The sequence below is a fragment of the Aaosphaeria arxii genome, assembly GCF_010015735.1.
Source record: "Aaosphaeria arxii CBS 175.79 unplaced genomic scaffold BU24scaffold_1, whole genome shotgun sequence".
Taxonomy (NCBI): domain Eukaryota; kingdom Fungi; phylum Ascomycota; class Dothideomycetes; order Pleosporales; genus Aaosphaeria; species Aaosphaeria arxii.
In genome coordinates, this window is record NW_022983474.1 from 1,072,297 (window position 1) to 1,090,399 (window position 18,103).

At 52.1% G+C, this 18,103-nt stretch overlaps 8 protein-coding genes across 8 annotated transcripts; 4 read left to right on the forward strand and 4 right to left on the reverse strand.

Moving 5' to 3' along the window:
- Positions 1-2,488: 2,488 nt before the first annotated feature.
- On the forward strand, positions 2,489-5,777 carry BU24DRAFT_339509 (uncharacterized protein; the record flags this gene model as incomplete). Its single annotated transcript, XM_033523185.1, has 4 exons — positions 2,489-2,572; positions 2,647-3,400; positions 3,554-4,497; positions 4,554-5,777. The coding sequence occupies 4 exons, from the start codon at positions 2,489-2,491 to the stop codon at positions 5,775-5,777; spliced, it is 3,006 nt and encodes a 1,001-aa protein (XP_033389068.1).
- A 351-nt stretch (positions 5,778-6,128) lies between these two features.
- On the forward strand, positions 6,129-7,944 carry BU24DRAFT_469493 (uncharacterized protein; the record flags this gene model as incomplete). The annotated part of the gene is made up of 2 exons (XM_033532612.1): positions 6,129-6,954; positions 7,006-7,944. Exons 1-2 carry the CDS (start codon positions 6,583-6,585, stop codon positions 7,942-7,944), a joined length of 1,311 nt encoding a protein of 436 aa, XP_033389069.1. The 5' UTR covers positions 6,129-6,582.
- Positions 7,945-8,572: 628 nt separating this feature from the next.
- On the forward strand, positions 8,573-9,522 carry BU24DRAFT_469497 (lytic polysaccharide monooxygenase; the record flags this gene model as incomplete). Its single annotated transcript, XM_033532613.1, has 4 exons — positions 8,573-8,781; positions 8,850-8,912; positions 8,964-9,259; positions 9,323-9,522. 4 exons carry the CDS (start codon positions 8,573-8,575, stop codon positions 9,520-9,522), a joined length of 768 nt encoding a protein of 255 aa, XP_033389070.1.
- A 479-nt stretch (positions 9,523-10,001) lies between these two features.
- Positions 10,002-10,547, forward strand: BU24DRAFT_487290 (uncharacterized protein; the record flags this gene model as incomplete). The annotated part of the gene is made up of 3 exons (XM_033533443.1): positions 10,002-10,253; positions 10,337-10,390; positions 10,527-10,547. 3 exons carry the CDS (start codon positions 10,002-10,004, stop codon positions 10,545-10,547), a joined length of 327 nt encoding a protein of 108 aa, XP_033389071.1.
- A 52-nt stretch (positions 10,548-10,599) lies between these two features.
- On the reverse strand, positions 10,600-11,898 carry BU24DRAFT_487291 (putative oxidoreductase; the record flags this gene model as incomplete). The annotated part of the gene is made up of 2 exons (XM_033533444.1): positions 10,600-11,162; positions 11,301-11,898. The coding sequence occupies 2 exons, from the start codon at positions 11,896-11,898 to the stop codon at positions 10,600-10,602; spliced, it is 1,161 nt and encodes a 386-aa protein (XP_033389072.1).
- Positions 11,899-12,437: 539 nt separating this feature from the next.
- Positions 12,438-15,305, reverse strand: BU24DRAFT_361252 (uncharacterized protein). Its single transcript, XM_033524139.1, has 2 exons — positions 14,981-15,305; positions 12,438-14,896 (listed from the first exon to the last, which is right to left on the reverse strand). The coding sequence occupies exons 1-2, from the start codon at positions 15,013-15,015 to the stop codon at positions 12,727-12,729; spliced, it is 2,205 nt and encodes a 734-aa protein (XP_033389073.1). The 5' UTR covers positions 15,016-15,305; the 3' UTR covers positions 12,438-12,726.
- Positions 15,306-15,828: 523 nt separating this feature from the next.
- BU24DRAFT_7702 (uncharacterized protein) lies at positions 15,829-16,493 on the reverse strand. Its single transcript, XM_033534618.1, has one exon. It carries the CDS (start codon positions 16,387-16,389, stop codon positions 16,018-16,020), a length of 372 nt encoding a protein of 123 aa, XP_033389074.1. The 5' UTR covers positions 16,390-16,493; the 3' UTR covers positions 15,829-16,017.
- On the reverse strand, positions 16,494-17,714 carry BU24DRAFT_7716 (arad-like aldolase/epimerase). Its single transcript, XM_033534620.1, has 2 exons — positions 17,300-17,714; positions 16,494-17,237 (listed from the first exon to the last, which is right to left on the reverse strand). Exons 1-2 carry the CDS (start codon positions 17,558-17,560, stop codon positions 16,599-16,601), a joined length of 900 nt encoding a protein of 299 aa, XP_033389075.1. The 5' UTR covers positions 17,561-17,714; the 3' UTR covers positions 16,494-16,598.
- Positions 17,715-18,103: the final 389 nt, after the last annotated feature.

Here is an 18,103-nt window from a genome sequence, read left to right on the forward strand (position 1 = left end):
ACATTAGAGATAGACTGGGACACATTAGAGATAGACTGGGACACATTAGAGATAGACTGGGACACATTAGAGATAGACTGGGACACATTAGACATAGACTGGAACACATTAGATATAGACCGGGACACATTAGAGGAAACCTTAGAAACATAGATCAGAAATCTTAGAATTAGGATTGGGAAATCTTACAATCACCTAACGTGCGACTCAGAACTTACCATAGAAACGGTGGCCAAATAGCATTTTTGGCATTACATTCTTGGGGAGCGCTCCAGAGCTTTGCGCCGCTCTTAGTTGTTTCCTTGATGGCCTCGTATGTGTGGATCTTGTTCGTGAGATGTGGGCTAGAATGCGATGAATAGCCACGACGTGCACGAGAAGATTCCCAACCCACGCTTGAGTGGTTGAAGCAAGTCACACTTTGAGTTGACATAGTGAGCCAACACTTTGGGTGCTGCGTAAAATTGATACAAGAAAATTCCTTGGCCAAAAGCCCAGCCGAGGGAGTGAGAATTGCACACTTCCAGAGCATAGTGTACGTATTTGAGTCAACTCATGCATGCCTCAACAGCCTCATGTTTTCATATCGCGTCTGGGAGTCCTATCTCAATTTTTTGTACCATTGCAACCACATTGCACAATAGCTGACACTTTATGTTTAATTACACTCCTTCTCTGGCTCTGGATGGTTTTGAAAGTCCAGACGTCAATCGCAGCCTCTTTGCTCTAATTTTGCGTAGATTCGGTGAAGTACTTGCAATTGCCATGTACTGTGTGATAGTAGGACACGCAAAGCAAAAGCTTTCAACGTATTTAGCGACTGGACGAGTATAATAGTGGACTGTTACAGCAAGGGAATTGCTTTGCATCGAGACGGGACATGGCTTGGTGCCGCGATTTCATATCGAATAGCTCATTTCATTGTTCGTTTGTCCCAATTCTTGGTATGCGTAACCCATCGACCTGGTAGGGTTCCAATCTGATGTAATATCTATGCCCAAGCAGTACTTGAAGGATTGTCATTCTCCTCTGACCGCCAAATGGCAATGGGATCAATGGGTGACGACCACACCAGTGGTTTGCCTCAGCTCATGCGCTGAAGATCATATATCGTGATTACAAATTCTACCATATTTCCTTGTACTACATGCCTATAACTGAAAATTTGTGAGGCCTTCAGACTGTCGACTGGCAACTACATACTCTCAAATAGCCACTCGACGTACAGCATGTGGCCAGCCCGACCTGTGTACTCTCTGCAACTGCAACCGCAAGGCAATAAGAATGACATGTGGTCCAACAGTAGAAGATGTCTACCCAAAAGGGAAAGCCGCATCCAGACTTGACCAATGAGCGGTCTAATTATACTCGGAGCGAGATGGGTTAGAACACGTGGAAATCTTGCGACGACGATAACATTCGCATTTACTGTGTAGAGAGCGGTCAGCATTTGCTGTGCGGGGAACAAACTCCCCACCAATTACGAGCATGAAGTTATCGATGTCTCGACGCCTGTGCATAAATTGACGTCTGTCATAAAGATCCGATATTGATTATCGAAGTCTCTGACCACGCATGCCGGTATCGCATTTGTGCATGGTCCGTGTGACCAGAAGGGTACCATTCTCCACGGGGCGCCGCTCTTGAGAACGAGCCATGCGAAGGGGCGTAGAAATGCCGGCGAATCATAGGGAGCGTAGGAGTCTGAAATGCCAAGCGAGCTGACGGCGTGCAGGACCAGCGAGTGGATTTATCAGCCCAGAACGATCTCAGGCTTTGGATGGGGGTGGTCGAACTTCCGATTCCTGCTACCATCCTTGACCTCCAGAATTGCAGCTGACGGTGTTATTCCCATCAATTATTCTATCGCCTCTGTGGGAATAGGTACGTCATGCTTTGGGCGTTGTTACGCTTGATATGATCATAATTGAAGCTGATGGAGAGCAATGGCAAAGGTATATGAACGGTTGATAGGTGATGAGCTGATAGGATTGAACGGGGGGCCGACAATGGACCGATTGTTTCCTTTGCCAGTTCGTCATTATTCTGTCTTTGACCGATAGATACGAGTAGTACGAGACACAGTCTGGAGTACCTAGTCAGGAACTTATTAGGATGCTGATGCTGCTGGGCGTGGTTGGAGAGGAGAGTAGTGGAAGTAGGAGTGGTGGTACTCGTATGTGACGCTACCGGGCGAAGCTAAGCCCATGAGGGAAAGTACAGGATGGATTGATTGATCGATTGAGGGTCGAGTCCGTGCTTTTTCACGCCCTTCAGTTGTCAAAAAGTGACTGGCCAATCAGAGAAAGTCTCCGTTGGGTGACTGTTCTATGGCCTTTTCACACTTCTCTTTCTGTTTTATCTCTCGAGTCCCAACGCCGTGCTTCTTGACATCTCATCAACCCCTCGAAGCGAAAGGGCGCGTTTTCGATCAACAGTCTTGTCTTCTCTTGCCTCTTTCGGCGTTTGACACTTTGGAGTTGTGGTAATGGCCACGCCCAACGTGTCATCGGAGATGGCGCAATTCTTCGATTTCGGAGAAGCTGCCATGCCTGATACAATCCAGGATGTCGTGGATGGGAACTTGGATGCATCGAAAGTAAAGAATTGTTGTCCGGCCCGTGGAGTTGGGTGAGTAATCTACAGTTTTTCGATTTCATTCACACCCTCCAATTGCCGGCTGCCCTGCTAACGGACCTTAGCTGTCTTTGCCATGAATCACAGGATGTTCAAACTTCACAAGATCTTATTGCAGGGACAGCATCCGATGCTGCCGTCCCCTCTGGACCGGAGTGGAACTCAGACTTTTCCAGTTGGATTCCCACATATTCCAAGCCTGCAGACCCATGCGACTATTGCCGCTCTCGATCTCTTGAATGTTTTATCTACAACACAGGAGGAGGCGTTCAGTCTGCTTGTTCCCCGTGCAATGCGTTATTCCGACCATGCAGCTTCAGCGAGCCAGAGAAGATGGTCATGCAGAATAAGAGGACGGCTATCGACACATTAGCCTCACTGCCCGAGGACATTGCGCGTAACTTCGGTACTCTGACTGGCAGGAAGCCATTACGGTCCTTGGGTCACGTGGGCCCTATTGAGGAATTCGTTGATCCTGATAGCGATAAGACCAAGAGGGGGGCTTCTGCTGCACGATTCCCTCGAGGCGCCGTCAAGGTTCTAAAGGAATGGATGAATCAGCATCGCGATCATCCTTATCCTACCGAGGAAGAGAAGGAAACATTGGGGCTCCTTACCGGCCTATCAATGAATCAGATATCGAACTGGATGGCCAACACTCGGCGAAGGCAGAAGAATAGGCCTAAACGAAGTGCTTCCCCAAGCATCAGACCAAACACACAACCGATGAACATTCCTGATGGCCGAACATGGGACGAAATGAGTAAGTATTCACAGGCTTCAACATTCTTTCATCCGCCCACTAGTATTGCTCTGCCGCTGGCTTATAAGACGATGGCCTGCGGCGGTTGGGCACAGGGGCGTGATAATAGACATCGAATTTGGTCATTAGAGGAACAGGACTGATATCCTACAGATCCATTCGAGCGATGGAAGCACTCGCCCCCCGAGAACGAACCGGCCCCCTTGACAGCCATTGCCAAAGCCGTCGAAACGTTCGATCCCCCACAGCCAGATAGTCTCTCCAGCAGCTACAACGGACGCAGTCGTAAAGGCAACTCGAGCGGAAGTACGGGAAGCTTTTCACTCTTCAAAGCGCCTTCCACAACATCACTGGAGACTGGCTTTACAAACATGTCCTCGGGATCACTTCAGTCACACGGGACTGCTTGGTCACACGGGTCACGCAACTCTTTCGGGTCTCTCACCAGTCTCAACTCGCAGAAGGAGAGGCGACGACGACGAAAGATGCCTACACGAACTCCGAAGCTGGATCTGAGCGCCGCACCTCGTCCCTTCCAGTGCACTTTCTGCACCGATACCTTCAAGAACAAGTACGACTGGTCCCGCCACGAAAAGTCCTTGCATTTATCACTCGAGAAATGGATCTGTGCGCCAATCGGAGAGGTCATCATTTGTACAGCTTCCGGTCAACGAAAATGCGTCTATTGCGATGCTATCGAACCCTCAAAAGAGCATCTGGAAACGCACCATTATCACGAATGCGCGGAGAAAGGCCTCGAGGCGCGAACTTTCTATCGAAAGGATCACCTCAGGCAACACTTGAGGCTCATGCACGGTTGTAAGATGACCAGTAGTATGGAATCCTGGAAAGCTGAAGCGCAATATATAAACTCGCGTTGTGGATTTTGTGACAAATCATTTGATAAGTGGCAGGATCGGGTTGATCACTTAGCAAAGGAGTTCAGGAATGGCGCCAACATGAAGAATTGGAAAGGCTGCAGGGGTTTAGATCCCAGCGTTGCTGCACAAGTCACCAATGCTATGCCTCCGTACCTCATCGCGGACGAGTCCAAGTCACCATTCCCCTTCTCTGCGGGTAATACTCAAAGTCTCAAGGTAGGTGTAAGTACTGGCTCATCGTGGTGGTTGTATCGAAACTAACATTTTACTAGCACCACAATACCTGCTTGCAGCAAGACGATTTCCAGTTTCTCCTCCCTTCAGATTCGGCCAGTACCAGGGTCGACAACTTGGGTGACAGGTATACGGATGGCTCCGCCTCTTTGAGCCCGTTGGCCGTTCCTACCAATACGCCTCAGCATCAGCTCTCCTCTTCCAAATCACCCAGCCCCCATCCAAATGCTACGTGCTGGGAGATTCTTACCCTTCGTCTTGGCCAATTTGCCCGGCAGTACCTGGAAACACACGAACCCAGCTCTTTGACTGATGAGATGCTTCAACAACAGGCTCGCTTTATTCTTTACGATAGCGATGATCCGTGGAACCAGACGTCGGCAGACAACGCTGAATGGCTAGCCTTGTTCAAGAAGTCACACGGCATTCCCTCATCGTCTACTTTCACTAATTGGTCAAGTCATGAAGTCTTAGAAGATCTTGGAATTCGGCAAGACACGAAATTGGACACAAGTTTCAACCTTAGTAACTTTACGAATATTGCTCATGACACTTCCCAGGCCGACGAGTCGTTGGTATACGAGTGCTTGTTGGCCGGTACACTGAACAACTCGAAGAATGCCCAGTCGATGTTCCGATCTGGAACGCCTTTGACCTTGCCTGAACTGGCGTCATCGACAACCTCTGGAGCATCCAACTACCCTCTCACCTCTAACTTCGAGCTTCAAGGTCTAGATGCACCTATCTCTGAATTGGGCTGCACAGTTCCTGGTGGACCATGCATTGGCGAGAATGGCGAGATAGGATACGCCGTCAGCAGTGCTTCAAACTCGCGCAGATCCCAAGACCTTTCCCTCGGCAACCCTGGCTTCCTGGCGCCCATCCAGGAGAAGAAGTGCACGAAGAGTGGCGACCCCATCTTCCCGCCAATCCAAGAACGAGCCTGCGCCAAGTCTGGCGACGCCGTGTTTCCCACCCTCCAGGAAATGCCTTGCACCACCACTGGAGAGCCTCTCCCAAGCCACTTCGATATGATCGACTGGGACCAGCAATTCGCGACATCAGCACGCATCTCGACGAGCCCGTCTGCCGGCAAGTCAAGCGGAAGCTCGCCGGATGTGATTGAGGGCACGATGGGACAGCCGCAAGTCCTGCGCTGGGGCGATCACCCACTGGACGCTGGTTTGATGGACATGGACTTGGATCTCGACATCGATCTGAGCTCAGTGACCGTGAACGACAATAACAACGGCCTATACTAATCTCAGTCCGGGTCGCTTTGGATGTTGAGAACTATTGTGGAGGAAGATTGACTGGAAACTAAATATAAAATGTGAATACTCCACCTTCGTTACATATGGTTTGTTACTGGCGCTTGAGGGGTATTTTTCTCATGGAGTCATGATAAAGGTAGCGGCATATTGCGTTCATTATGATGAAAACTTATTTTTATGATATATAAATGAGAATGAAAATAACACAAATATAATCAGTAATCATCATACCTGCTAAGCATCAATCGCATTTCCACCTCCCCAGCTCCTTGATAGCATGTGAGGAGACTGTATTCATGGCCCTCAAGGTAAATTCAAGGCAGGCAGCTTGTTGTGGTTGTCGATCATATAGATGTAGGGATGTGATCCAAGGAGCACATGTAACTATTGCACTTCATGATTCAAGCCCAAGTCCATTAGTATCACCTCGTCATCAATTGCCCCGAGGCTAGTTCCATAATCAGCAACGAACCCACCGTCTATCGATACTCGAACCCTAAATAAGCAGCTCAATATTCAGTGTCATATACACAAGGCTAACTACACTAGGTATTTACCCGCAAACCCGGGCATGCATCGGACCGTCTTCACATGTACTATCGCACCGCAACGCTGAGTGGTGGACTCATCAGGAACATATCCTCGGAGTACTTTCCGCAGTGGAGAATCCGGGGTAACAATATTTACATCACCCGGGGGTTGCAATGTATACAAAACCTGGGGGACGTCCTACCCAAGGAAGCGCTTGCAACCGTGTCACAGAAAAAGACATTCTGTCGCGGAATCGTTGGCCATGACGACAATTCGAGCTTTATTCGTCTTTGCGACGCTTTGTTTTTCTTTCGTACAGGCTATTTCGGTCACGTCGACGAAGTACTGGAATATCACGAATGATGTCGAGGGCTCGGTTCGGCTCAATGGATTGGCGTTTCAGCAGAATGCGCTGGTGACGTTTGAGAACTACCAATATGTCGCTTTCTACAGCACGGCTACTGGATATGGGAAACACTACGTGAATCTCGGACGGAGACGTATCAGTCCTTCGGTGGGCGATTGGCAGTACTTCGCGTTCACAGATTACCTTCAAACTACCTTGGATGAACACAATACTATTAGTATGGGAATCAGTGGTGATGGCAAGATCCACCTTTCCTTTGACCATCATGTAAGTTCAGCATATTCCAATTGTTACATGTAACCAATACTGACCTAACAGGATGTACCACTCAACTACCGTGTATCCACCTCCGGCATCGCCAAAAGCATCCCCTCAGAATGGTCTCAGCAGTCATTCGGAGGAGCAGTCCAACACAGCCTTCCAGGTTCGACAGGACCATGGACACCCCTGACCTACCCGCGTTTCGAGCGCATCGCCAACGGCGATCTCCTGATGGAATTCCGCATCGGACAATCCGGCGCTGGCGATTCCTGGATCCACCGCTACTCATCAACATCCGGCCTATGGAGCAACGTTGGCAAATACCTCCAAGGACAGGACAACAACGCCTACGTCAACGGCTTCACAGCCCAAGACGGCAAACTCCACGTCTCGTGGACGGTCCGCGAGACCCCCGACGCAAGCACAAACCACGACTTCTACTACGCGCTCTCCGAAGACGACGGCCGCACCTGGAAGCAAACCAACGGCCAGGGCGTCGCCAAGCCCATCACGCCCTCAACAGCAGGCATCAAAATCTACACCATCCCGCAGAACAGCGAGATCATCAACCAGGAAGCCCAGTGCGCGGACTCGAAGGGTCGTTTCCACGCCCTGATGCGCGACAAGAGCTCCGGGACCGCGAAGTTCTACCACTACCTCCGCACGCCCACGGGCACGTTTTCCAAGAACCCGATCAATGTTGCCGTTTCGACGCCGCCGTATCTTGCTTACCGGGGCAAGATTGCGGCGTCGGGGGATAACTTGATTGCCATCATCCCGGATGCGCCGAAGAGCACGGTGACGATCTGGGGCGCGACGGCGGGAGGGAACTTTCAGGACTGGAAGAGCCTCGGGACGATTGGGAACATGGCGGGTGAGCCGCTGGTTGATTATGATCGGTTGGCGAGGAATAATGTGCTTAGTTTGTTTGTGAGGCAGGGTGGTCCGTTTGGCACGAGGAAGGTCCAGGTGTGGGACTTTGAACTTGCATTCTGATGCCCTTCTGCTGTGGAGAAGTGTTAATGAGATGTAGAATACATTAGAACTCGATTTCGATGTGCATTTGGTCAGCTAATTTCGGGTTCTCCGATCTATGTGTCAGTGACGCGGCCCGCTCATCCGTACATAATCGAACAGGATCCCTCTCTTCTTGAACAGCAACAAGAATCCGTCCACCTAGACTCTTCAAAGCACCCACCATGGAGACAAGACTTCAGTATCCTAAATGTCCTGGCATTGATATCGAGAATGTGAACGTCCATCCTGGCGCTGCTAACCGAAACCGTCTAACGGAGCGTCGCCCTCCGCCAAGTCGTATCCTTAAAGCCCACGAGCCCTACCCATAATCTGGAGAAAATATCTATGCTTCCTCACGTCCAGTAGGAGTGTTTCTTCGAAATGAAGTCGAGTATCGCAGCGTGGAAACTAGCCGTCCTCGAACCCTGGCTAGCGGATCCAATATGGCATTTAGAAATGATTTTCCGAGACGTTGTTCACGTAGGTCGTGATATCTATTGACGACGTGAAATGCCATAGACATATAAATACACAAGTAAACTTTCCCAATGCTCAAACCAGACCAATATATTAACCAGAAATCAGTGACACCCCACAAACCGCCACCATGTACATCCTCCAAGTCGCCGCCCTCTGCGCCACGTTCTCCAGCCTGGCGTCCGCCCACGGCTACCTGAAATACATCGAGCACGCCGGCAAGCGCTACGAAGCATGGCAAGTCGGCTCCGACGAGTACCTCACCACCGTACCCACACGATACGCACGGAGAATCAAAGACATGGGCCCCGTCGCGGACTTCACCACCAAAGACATCACGTATGCCACCTCCGTCCCTCCACCCCTTACCCACCCTTCCAAACACTGACGAACAACGAACCCCCCAGTTGCAACCAAGGCGGCAATCTCCCCGCCACAGGAATAATCGACGTCAAAGCCGGCGACAAAGTGTCCGTCTCCCCCTCCCTCCCTTTCCTATCATCTCCCTAACCCCCCAACAGCACACTCATCTGGGACCAATGGGGCTCCTCCCACTCCGGACCCGTGATGAACTACCTCGCGAAATGCAGCCCCGACTGCAGCACCTTCAAAGGCGACACGGGGAACGTCTGGGTCAAGATCGACCAGGTGTCGTACGACAAGAGCAAAGCGACGCCCTGGGGCTCCGACTGCCTCGCCAAGAACGGCGCAAAGTGGACGGTCACGATCCCCCCGACCATCGCGAACGGGGAGTACTTGCTACGGCATGAGATTCTGGGTCTGCATGTTGCGGGAACGAGGATGGGGGCGCAATTCTGTGAGTACTAAACGTAATGCGTATATGATGTGTCGTTTGGTTACTGATGATGCGGTTTTATAGATCCGAGTTGCACGCAGATCAGAGTCACGGGCGGAGGCAGCGAGAATCCGACTGGCATTGCGCTTCCGGGGTCGTATAATCCAGATGATAAGGAGGGTATCTTGACGGAGCTGTGGCGGATCCAACAGGGTCAGATTAATTATACGGCGCCTGGTGGGCCTGTTTGGAAGGGTTCGGTACCGAATACTATGCAATGCTAAGGAAGCATCTGACTATATGAGATTGATATGGGCGCAGAAGAGTGTAAATAAGTTCCAATCTGCTTTAGGGTTAACGAACAAGTATGGGAGATATGAATGAAGATGTAGTTAGTGGACAACTTATAGGGGCTCGTAACGTTCTGAGTAGCGATATACTTATTCGAGACAGCAACCAACAAATTTCCATGACCAACCCATTCTCCAAGTTCTTCACTTGACACAAAAGAGTTATATCCAAATCTCACACACTCAGCGTCGTCCGTCAAAATCACCCCCTTGCATACCTCCATGCAGCCACCCGCACCACCCACCACCCGTACCACAATCCGGCTCTCCACATCATCCCCGTAACATCAACACCACGCCCCATCCACCCACCACCCACAACCCTCCCATAAACCCCCTCAAACCCTCAAACCATGAAATCCCCCCTCCTCCCCATCCTCCTTCTCACACTCCCCCTAACAACCACAACCACAATGTCCACCCCCTCCCCTCCCGCCAGCGCAAACTCAACCCAACCAACACGCATCGCCCTCTTCAAATTCCTCCCCTCCACCACCTCCTCACAAAAGCACGACCGAGCCACCGCGTTCCTAGCCCTCTACTCCCAGCACGAAGACCTCATCGTGTCCCCGCCGCGTGGCGGCAAGCCTCTGAACACGCCGTTGGAGCTCACGAACGTGAGCAGGGTGGATGGCTGGGATTTCGGGTTTGTTGTTAGGTTTAGGGTAGGTCTTACGTCTTCTCTGGTCTTTGATGGAGTATGGAGGGGGGTAGGGGTAAGGGAAAAGGCTGACTATGTGTGAAACAGAGTGAGGCGGCGAGGAAGGAGTTTGATAGTGATCCTGGGCATGATGAGTTGAAGGTATGTTTGGACTTTTTGATATATCTCTTTTTAACGTTATCCCTTTTCCCTTTCTGAGGAAGAACTATGAGGAAATGGTCGTTTTGATTATGGGGGTGTTTGCTGATGAGTGTTGAAAAAAACCAGAAAGAAACAGACGTCCTGCTGGAGAAAGTAATGGTCTACGACTTCCTCGACGAGGAGAACCTCGGATGGTGACCAGCATGACTTTAAAACCCCGCCTTAACCAACCACCCCTCAACCTGCCTCGCCCTCCCCGCCGCCTCCTCAATCCCCACCCACCCGTCCCCCTCCTTCTCTCCCCTCGCAAACGCCCTCAAACTCCTCCCCACAGACCTCGCCCTAACCCCGACCTCCTTCTCCTCCGCGCTCCACTCCCACGGAACCTTCCCGACCTCCCCGGTCTCAAAGTCATGCGTCTGAATCGTCGGCTGCGTCGCGCCCTCCACGTACGGCGTCCCGGTGCCGAGGGCAAGGCTGTCCTGCGACACGAGCCGCACCTCTCCGCGCTCGAAGGAAATCACCCATTCGAGCTTTGGGGTTCCGGGGAAAGGGGAGGGCTGGAGGAGCTGGAATGTGGAGATGGCGTTGGGGGCGGCGTGCGGGGCGTTGGAGACGTGGCCTTGCACGACGAAGATGTCCGGGACGTCTTTTTGGATGGTTGAGGTGCTGCCGTCGTTGTTTCGGACGGTGACGGTTGGGTAGAGGTTGGAGAGGTGGGCGTCTGCGTCCGGGGCGAAGTCTCCTATTACGGATTGTACCATATCCACCGCTAGATACACACACGTTAGTTCAGTTCGATCAAGTCAATTCAATTCAAATCAAGTTTTCTTCAAACTCAAAAACGGCTTGAAAGGATGGGAAAGGGAAAGACAAAGAGAAAAAGAAAAAGGAGAGGAGACAAACTCACAGTGCCCCCCCAAAATCGTGACAAAGTTCCCACCGACCTTCCTCTCCGTAAAGTACTTCAACCCCTCCGACACCTCCGTGCCATTACTATACGCCACGAACCGGCTGCTCGTCCACTTGCCGAACCTCTCGGACTCCACGACGTCCCGCAGCGCGCGCACGGGAGGCGCCCACCGCGCTTGCAGCCCTATTGCGACGCGGGCACCGGACTCGCGGGCCGCGCGGACGAGGTCGTCGATGTGGTCGGGCGTGGACGCGATGGGCCATTCGATGTAGGCGTCCTTGCCTGCGCGGATGCTGGCGAGGGTCGTGGCGTGGTGGTTGTCGACGCGGGTGTTGGTTATGACGAGGGAGATTGTGGGGTCGGCGGCGAGGTGGGCGGGCGAGGAGATGGGGTGCGTTGTGTCTTGGGGGAGGGAGAATTTCTGGATGGCGGCTTTGCTGGCGGTGGGGGAGGAGTTGAGGAGCGCGGTTAGGGTGAAGAGGGTTTGGCCGGTCGGACTGAGGATGTTGGGGAGGTGCGCGACGGCGGCCCAGGAGGAGGAGGCGCTGGCCGAGAGGCCGATTATTGCGGTGCGGAGGGGCTTCTGGGGGGCCATTGTGGAGGGGGTTGTTCTGTTTTCTTTGGGTTCTGTTGTTTTGGTTGACTATGGATTTGGGTGCTTAAAGGGGTTGAGATTCTGGGTGATACGTTAGTCTGATATTGATATATGAGGTTGAGGTTGATGGTGGTTTATATTGACCATAGTTAATCGATCACCACCTCGATCGTATTTGTAATCAATCCAAGCATTCGCAATTCCATGTGAGAATGATTCGATGAGCCTGGGAAACAACAGTATTAGGGTTGGTTCATCAGCATTTACTCCTCCTAGGTGAGGAGGTGCATTGGTAATCCACGTTCCGAAAGGAATCGGAACCAGATATCGGATTAGTGTGGTGGTAGGTAGGGGTGGTTGCTGATCTGATATGCGGAGTTCCACCTCCCCTTTGTTTTGACATAAGCAGACGTAAGTGCGTGGAAGGGAGAGAAAACTACTTGACCTCAATCATAATCAACGAACAAACGAATAAGAATCCTGAAATCACATTATGTGAAAAACGACAAAGGCAGAACGAGCAGTAATCAACAAGATTGGCTAGATGCAGCTTATTGTATTTCGGTGTATAAGGGGTATCGTGCTGGACATTCTTATAACTAACTGTAAATCGCATCCACCCATTCTTTTGCTGAACGTCTATCGACTTCCAACTTGAGAAGAAGGCTTCTGCAACGAAAGTTGATTCGAACACTTTTGGCCCGGGAGCAATTGAAAAGCACTAAGAAACGCCTAGAATGCGCAATAAGATGCTCGTGCCATGCAAGGGGAGAGGAATCGCGAATCATTCCTTAAAATTATGATGCTATTGTTGCAATTAGTCCGTCGTTAATCTCGTCCAGACATAGTCCATCGCCTTTTCGGGCCTTTGGCGTGCTCGCTGATTTCTTCGAGTCGTGGTGGTCCCCAGAGCCCGTTCGTCGTCTTCGACGCCTTGGGAATCCAAAGGCCTTGCTGGCTCTGGCTCTGGCTCCTAGATAAGACCTTGGGCAAAGGTGGAACATGGTCGTTTTCCGCATGATGCTCTTGCTCAGTTTTCACTGTGGTAGCATCTTTGGTGTTTGTGTCTGCTCCGGTGTGTCCATTCTGCTGCCTTATGCTGGCAGCTGGTTTATGCTCCTGGAAGTTAGCAACCATCTCGGAACCAGGGCTTACTCTGCCATCTGCCGGTTCCGAGGGGGTCGGCGGTTTGAGGCTTGACCAAAGACCCAGGGACGGCGAGGCGGACCCCTGCGAAGCTCCAGAGTAGAATTGGGAAGACCCTGATGTGGAACTACGTCTGATGCTTCCCAGTGAGCTGTTAACTGCCCTCCATGGCTGCCCCAGAGATACTGGAGAATCAATTGGACTGTTGGTGGTGCTCGTGCCAGTAAAACGGCGTCGATACTCCAGTGACGGGCTCGCCACAGTGACTGCTGGTGATTGTGGTTGAGGGAGCTTCGCAGGATCAACACCAGGACGCAAGTGGTCTACCGAAGCGATCATCTTCATCTCGTACTCGTGTGCCATCCCTACGTCCACAACTGAACGCCTACGTGGCAGAGGTGGAGCAGACAGAGATGGCCTTCGTGGTTCAGTCCTCTTCACAGCCATCGACAAAGACGCTGTGGCCACGTCAATGAGGACAGGCTGATTGGTTATCGCACCCACCAATGCATTACATCCAGCACCATGGGTAACGAGGATCAACACAAGCTCTTCATCTTCATCCTCCTCTTCCGGTGGAGGTGGTGGTGCTGGTTCGCGTTTCGCGGAGGGACGCTGGAGCAAGGGCAGCGGAGAGCAGCGAGCGAAGGGATGCGCACGGTATGTGAACCCCTGGAAGTGATCCTGCACTCGTTCACTTCCATACTCCTTGTACCAAGTCATCATCCCGGCTAGTCCCCGACGAAACCGTTTGTGCATGGTACTCCATTCATCCCCAAATTCGCCGCCGTCTCCCCATTCCTGAGGGGGCCGCATACTGTTCCACTGGAAATCGATGTCCAGGCAGGCGTCCCGAGCATGGGCGACGTATCCCCTAGGTATAGGATCCGCGGGTGACACTGCGTATGATGGTACCGGCGGGTCATAGATATGGTCGGGAGCTTTGTGCGTTGTGACAAGAGACGAAAGGCCCCTTTCCCTCGACCCAGAGTTGCGTCTGATGAGACAATTTTGGCTATTAGACCGCTCGCGATTTCGTGGTAGCGCTTGAGCTAAGCTCCCCATCGATGGAAACCCTCCATCCTGCGTAGCTCTCCGGCTACCAGGCGAAGCTGGTCCGGGGCTCCTCACCCACCCTCCAGGGAAATGACCATGGTGGTGGACGACCTTTCGCTGGACCTCGATGTAATCTGCCCTCCGAAGCAAGTCTGCTTTCGCTGTAGCCACCATCAAAGTCGAACCCGGTGGGGGAGTGATGTCGGTGTAATAATCCGGGGAGAGCCACTCCCCAAGGAATGCGTCCACGCGAAGTAATATTTTGTCAGGTCCAATGTGTGTCTTGGGAAAGACTTCGAGGTTCGCGTCTGCGGTATTCTTGGGAGATGGCGGCTGCACGGCAGGTGCCGATGTGGTATTGAGGGTCAATGGAGATTGGCTCTCCACACTGCCGCGAGGCTTTGGTTCTGGCGTCTTCACAGTTGTGACGGGTGGGGCCTGGAACTGCGATATGCCCGCTGCAATGGCCGTACTCGTCTGAACGCACCTCAGAAACGGACTGGAATGTATGATAATCTTTTGCCGTCGCTTGGGGCGTTGCGATCCATCTGCAATGCTGGCTCTGTGTTCTCCTACGGCATCCAATGGACTGAAGTTGAGATGTGCGAGATCGGCATTGGCATTGCTGGCCTTTTCGTCGGCCTCTGCCTTTTGTACTCGGTCATGCAGGAGCGAGGCTATGCGCAATCCCAATGCTTTTGACTGTGTCCAGCCGCCGTATGTCAAGGGAGGGTCGTATGGGGCGGGCGAGGTGAGGTGCCATGCTTGGTCCGCGGCATCTAGTCTGGCTCCGTGCCTGGATTGTGATTGATTAGCCAAAAGGTCGGGATGATTGCTTGCGTGGAACACATAGAAAAGTAATGACCTTGGGAAATCCTACCTTGCGACAATGACGACAGCAGGTTCCTTCCCCATTGCGGAGGTCTGGTCTGTCGCTCTTCAAATTTCCCGGCGCACCTATCGAGGTGAAGGGTACAGGTGGGATCCTCGCATACAGCGGCGGCGTAGTCGGATATCTGCAGCGTCCAGGAAGAGGGTGGTGGAAGTGCCAGTAAATGTGAGGGTCCGGATAATTGTCTTTGACAGGTATATAGTAGGGTAGACAGTGTTGTGTGAGGTAGGTGAATTGATTGTAGGTGTGAGGGAAGGCGTAGGGTAGCGTCGGTGGTGGTAGTTAATGGAATCGATAAAGTGAGGGATGGAACATGGAAGGGAAGGAGGGACTGAGCTATGACCTACAGTATGGCCGTACCTCGTAGTGACATGGACCCGTATAAACCCCCCGCTAAACTTAAAAACTTTAACTCGACTTAATTCGACGACTCGTCAGTTGGTACCTGTAGTAGTACCTGTAGTACCTGTAATACCTGTCACCTGTCCTGTCTCATTGTACTTCTGTGCCTCCGCTTACCTGTCTCGGAATCTTTGTATCTCTCTTGTTAACAGACTCCGACTCGGAAGTCCCCTCCTCTCGTATCTAACAAGTCACAACTCCACAGGTTCATCCTTTTCTTCTATTTCTATAACAGCTGATATCTGATGACTTGACAAACGGAACAATTCCCTGCAATCCCTACCCTCTCCTTTTCCTTCCTTCCATTCTTCCTCCGTTTTTCTCATCCCTCCGCCTCCGTAATTACCTCCGCCGTTTCCAACAACATTACCAATCCACCCTCCCCCCTGCTCCACAAAAAGGGCAAAAAAAGCAAAGAAATATTACTATTCACCCATTCTCCTCCGACGAATCCGGACCTCACGCGTACAATAATAATATACAGTAACCATCACTGTGCTTGCAGTGTGCAGTGTGCACCTACATAAGTCGTACCTATATCCAACTACATGCATCTCTCCCCCCCATTATGTACTCTTTAAGACATAAGAAACGTCTAGGCCCCAACCACCACAGTATTGCATCTACCGTTTCGCGTCTGTCTCCCCACGGAAACAAAGGTCATAGCTCCTGATCTTACGTTTCGAAACGGAACGAACGAACGACGCACTGATCACGCTCACACTCCCCTTCCCCGCATCTTCCCAGCCTCGCCTCGCCTCGCCAACCCATTGAATGGTAGGTGATGGGGTTGAAGTGGTGGCGTTATCTGCGTCGCGAGACCCTCTCTGTGCTTCCCCGCTCGCTTTATGAGAACAGTTGCTTTGTGTATTGACGTTGTCTGTCATGCCACGGGGAAATTTGAGAAATGCGGAGCGTAAGTTCGGCTTTTGTGTTTCTGGAGGAATGGTTGCCTGATGCGGACTAGCGTGTGGAGTGTATGTTTCTCGGGACATTGGAGACCGGGACTGTCAGTGTACAAACGCTGGAGAGCGGGGTCTTGATTGTATGCGATTTCATTTCAGGTCATGATGTATAGGTGTAGAGATGGATTTTGTGTAGGTTGTTAACCCGTGCTGCTCAACTGAGTAAAGTATAGGTAGGTAAACGATGCAAATGAATGACCCCAAACGCCTACAATGACCACACAACCATATTGATATGATTACTCCAAGTAATCACCCCCCGTCTCCTTATGAATGACATCAAACAGCGGCTTCGCAGAAAAGTACCCAGCAACCTTCGACCCAACAGCCTTATACGTATACGCCGCATCCTCCTCATGAATCTTGACCGTCTCTCCGCCCCTGCCCGCCGCCGCCGCATCCGCCATCAGCTGCGCATGACAGCACTTCTCAAGACTCACGAACCAAAACACCGTCTCCTCGATCGTCTCCCCCACCGTCAACAACCCATGGTTCTGCAGCAGCGCGGCCTTGTTGTTTCCGAGCGCGCGGGCAATGTTCTTTCCCTCCTCCTCCGCGAACACGATGCCGTTGAAGGATTCGTACAGCACGTGGTCGTTGTGGAAGGCGCAGGAGTCCTGGGTGATGATGTCGAGTTTGCGGCCGAGGGCGCAGAAGCTGCGGCCGTGGATGCTGTGCGAGTGCGCGGCGGCGTTGACGTCTGGGCGCGCTTGGTGGATGGCGGAGTGGATCATGTAGGCGGCGGTGTTGAGGAGGCGGCAGGGCCCGCCGTCGATTACCTCGCCGGCTTCGTTCACCAGGATCAGGTCCGAGGCTTTGATGAGGGAGAAGGCGACGCCGAAGGGGTTGACCCAGAAGGTGTCGGGGTTGACGGGGTCCTGGGGGGATGGTGTGAGTATGGTTGATGTTCATGATGCTTGTGTGTGATAGGAAGACTTACTCGGAGAGTGATGTGTCCAGCAACACCTTCGTCGAATCCATACTTGCCGAAGATGCGGAACGCGGCTGCTAACCGTCCCTTGAGGTACGCACGCTCTTTGTACGGGTCGTCGAACTTGGGCGGCTTGGGGAGCTGCATCTTCTTCATCTTGACTTCTACCGTCTCTTCAGCGATGGCCGGCTCGTGGGGTGCAATGTTGGCGTCGGTTGGGGCATCCGAGGACCCTCCATTGAGGGACTCGACGGCGGACGGTGGTGCCATATTGATGGTGTTTGACGAATTGGTTGGAGCCCGAGGTGTTGCAGTGTAATGGTATGGTATATATAAAGGTGCCAGCGAGAAGCAAAAGCAACAACTAGTTATAAAGCAACTTTCCCCTCAAGCCGATAAGCCCAAAGTCCGAATTCGCACTCAAAGCCCTCAGTTAACGAACAGATAGCAAAGTAAGACACCGAATCTTATCAATGCCAGCGGGGCCCTTGCGTCGTCTCGGGCGTCTCTTTGTTCTTATACCTTCGTATCCCCCTGGTACATACCCACTCACCCAATTGTCGATAAGATGCCGCACACTATGCCTCGGAACATACATAGTGTTTAACGGGTATTGTCCGTAGGGCGTGTGCTTTAATGCACGCCTTTCCCCACACTTCGTGTCCTGCACGCTGACGTTTTGCCGGTTTGGGGCAAGATCGGTGGTGGGAGGTTGTCGTGCGTGAATGACTAGAATGGTAATTCGAGGGTTGTGGTTGGGTCGGGAGGGGAGGAGACGAAAGCGGGGGTGCGCTGGATGGAGGGCTAAGAGGG